Source organism: Poecilia latipinna, unplaced genomic scaffold (genome assembly GCF_001443285.1).
Source record: "Poecilia latipinna isolate Pla-1442-1.1 unplaced genomic scaffold, P_latipinna-1.0 Scaffold2783, whole genome shotgun sequence".
NCBI lineage: Eukaryota > Metazoa > Chordata > Actinopteri > Cyprinodontiformes > Poeciliidae > Poecilia > Poecilia latipinna.
Genome location: NW_015115399.1, coordinates 46,140 through 49,485, shown reverse-complemented (window position 1 = coordinate 49,485; position 3,346 = coordinate 46,140). Strand labels below are relative to the sequence as shown.

General features: G+C 35.5%; 1 protein-coding gene across 1 annotated transcript; it reads left to right on the top strand.

Moving 5' to 3' along the window:
• The first annotated feature begins 257 nt into the window (after nt 1-257).
• On the top strand, nt 258-3,346 carry LOC106939139 (ubiquitin carboxyl-terminal hydrolase 47-like). The gene is made up of 11 exons (XM_015021448.1): nt 258-357; nt 441-543; nt 650-765; nt 937-1,007; nt 1,112-1,237; nt 1,409-1,504; nt 2,177-2,308; nt 2,383-2,511; nt 2,615-2,649; nt 2,731-2,768; nt 2,842-3,346. Exons 1-11 carry the CDS (start codon nt 348-350, stop codon nt 3,174-3,176), a joined length of 1,191 nt encoding a protein of 396 aa, XP_014876934.1. The 5' UTR covers nt 258-347; the 3' UTR covers nt 3,177-3,346.

Here is a 3,346-nt window from a genome sequence, read left to right as displayed (position 1 = left end):
ATTTAATCTCAGTTTTGTTAACAACAAATTTTGACAATTTCTTATGGAAGAAAAAATTGTCTGGTCATTAACATCCTCAAAAACTCGTCAAAACTTGTAGCTATCATAACTCATTTAAGAGAATATGAACTGGATTCTAACTTGTGAGCATTCATGACTTTATCAGTGTTTATCAGCTGAATGAAATGTTCTAGTTGCAAAGTGAAAGAGAACTGCTTTCTGACTCCCTCTCTGCGGTCATGGGAGTGCCTCTTACTGTTTGTTCATTTCAATGGTGGCTCAGCGGCAGAAATCTTTTCTGCGACGGCAAAGTGAAGAAGAGCCGTATCAGTCATTGGTGATTCACTATGAAGGAAGGTAAGGTCACCATGCTGAGCTGATAATAATTATTTGTTTAAATGTCTTTTATTAATGTTGTTCCATAACAAATCGTCCCACAGACATGAAGTATTATGGGTTGAGAAACCAAGGAGCAACATGTTACCTGAACAGCATTCTGCAGGCTCTGTTCATGACCAGAGAGTTCAGAGAGGCTGTAAAAAGGTTAGTGAGTAAATCAAAAAGCATTTTTTGTGTTGGAAGAAATATTTGGAGGGTTTTTTTGTTTTTCTATATATATTCTGCATCTCTGACAATATCCTATAAACAGTTGCTCAAAACACCATAAAGACGACATCAATGTTCGGCTCAATACTTTGTTTGAAAGTTTAAAGGAAAAAACATCAGAAACCACAGAAGTTACAAAGACACTGAGAATTGAAAAAGGTACGTAATCAGATGCATTTATCTACTGTTAGCTTGTTTCTGAATAAAGGACGATGTTGTGAATGCTTTATCTTCAACATAAATCTTGACAAAATATAGAAGAAACATGGGTGAACATGAAATATGAAAAAATACATCATTTTATGTATCATTCTTTCTTCATTCTTCCAGTGTATGAACAGCAGGATGCTGGTCAGTACCTGGAGAAGATTTTATCTGATGTCAGTGATGAAGCGTCAAAGGTAAATTATTCATGAAATCACTTTGGGATCGGTAAGGAGAGGGCGCTACAGAGTGTGAATGAAAAATAAAAGCTGTTAGATTTTAAATCAAATTGTATTTTCAGGTATTCAAAGGAGAGCTGATTCACAGGACTGTTTGTGATCAATGTGGCTCACATACTGATGACGAAGTGCCATTTTTCTTTCTTTCTCTCCCTCTGATGGATTCTAAAAATGGAAACTACAGTGTGGTAAGAAACAACCTGCAGAATGGAAACCATTTTATGTGCCAGACAAAACTCATAAAAGTAATCTGGAATAATCAATGATTTACTTATTACTTAGTAGAAAGAAACCATGTTGGTAGAACAGTGGAAAGTACCTGGTGAAGGTTTGTGCAGTAACACAAAGTGTGTTTCCAGGAGGACGGGATTCAGGAGTTTTTAAAGGATGTAGAGTTTTGTGGAGAAGACCAGATGTACTGTGATAAGTGTAAATACAAACGTGACACTACTGTTGTAAGTAAAGGGAAAACTGTTTTAAGTGTGTGATTAAACAACAACAAAAACAAAACAGATATTTTGACAGTATGCACTGATTAGCTGTTAGCTAAAGACGCAAATAACGAAAGAGAAGCTAAAATAAAAGTTCTGAAGTTTACATATGTTTTACTAGAGTTTGGTAGCATTTAAAACGTCATGAACTGAGTCAAATGTTTTGGATGAACAAGTTTCTCATAATAATTTATCACATTTTTGACCCATTTCTCCTGAAAGAACTGTTCTTTTTAATCAGTTGTTTTGCAGGCTCCCTTGCTCAAGGGTTTGTGATGACCTCTCAAATACTGACTTTGTTATCCCAAATTAATAGGACAGGATAATTAAAGTCATTGTCCATTTTGTATGACCTCTCTGTGCTAAAGCTACCAGGGCAATTTCTTAGGATGTTGCTTAAATATTTCCATTATATGTTCTCTCCTCGTGATGTCATCAGTCTTTTAAAGTGCAACAATATGATGCAAACCCAAAAATTAAAAATAAGTAAATAAATATTGGTGATCCCTGCCGACCTGGAACAGAAAAGTCTTAGTTTGAGTTAATATCAGGCAGTAAAAAAGGTTGTGTGTCTTTATATACAGTTAATATAAATATCTGCTTTTAACCATATTGACAATGTTGTGTTTCATATAGAAATATGAACTAAAGCGTCATCCAGAGGTTTTGATTTTGCTGCTGAAGAGGTTTGAATACAACTATCAACGCATGTCGTACAGTAAAGACAGCCGTGCTGTGGATGTTTGTTACACCATCAACTTACCTGAGGTATATTTCAGTATATTGTGATTATTGTCCATTTTCTTTCCAGTTTCCAGATTAATGTGTGTTTTGTTGATCAGAACCAGACATATGAACTGTACGCCTTGGTGGAGCACGTTGGGTCTCTGACAGGTGGGCATTACACAGCAACAATCAAACCTGAGGATGAAGACAGATGGTACGAGTTCAACGACTCCAGTGTGACACTGGTGAGATGATTATCCTACAACCATGGATGGTTTTGACATTGACGATCAATATTTCACCTTTTTTAGCGCAGTGCAAGTTTGATATTGTTCCTTTTATTAACAGGTTGGTAACCAGACGTTTCAGAAAAAGTTTGAGAGGTATGTAATTGTCCTTCGTTTTGTTCTTCTGCTTATATTTACTGTTTATCATAACCAAAATGTATGTTCTTTATGCACCAGATCCCGAAGCGCCCATCTTCTGTTTTACAGGAAAAGAAGTGAGATGAAAACACATTTTACAATGATTTCTATTAGGTTCAATTTGTCATAATTTTTTAATATAAATTTCAGATGCTGAAGTGGAAGATGAAGGAACAGACGGAGAAGAAGACCAGAAAAAACTGAAAAACGATGACGAGAGTGAAAATGAGAGTAAAAACGACAATACGGGGAAAATGACTTCAGACTGTGATAAAAATCACAATCATTTGTATTTTCCTTTGTCAGCTTTTGTACTTTTTGTATTTGCAATTCTCTGGATTGTCATTGTTGTCATGAAGGTCCTTCCGAATGAATTTATTCTCTTTGGTTTAATCTTTCTTTTAGGGTTAGCCTTCTTACTTTGGTGGAAATGTATGAAAAAAGACAAACGATTGGTTTTGTCGCAATGTAGCCGCCATGTTTAACCACTTGTTAGTCAGAAATGACTAAATCATGATTCACCATAGAATGGATCTGCTTCACCTCTGAAACATTATGTTTTCATTTTATTCCCTTTGCTCTAAGTTACATTACATTAATATGAGAGTAAAAATGATTGGATTCAGCCAGACAGTTTGACTTCATGTGGACGCTG

Excerpts from the sequence above, each read along its gene's own strand:
- LOC106939139 (XM_015021448.1), top strand. Across the intron at positions 2,512-2,614 it reads ACGACTCCAGTGTGACACTG|GTTGGTAACCAGACGTTTCA; the intron begins GTGAGATGATTA and ends TTTTATTAACAG. Across the intron at positions 2,650-2,730 it reads TTTCAGAAAAAGTTTGAGAG|ATCCCGAAGCGCCCATCTTC; the intron begins GTATGTAATTGT and ends TTTATGCACCAG.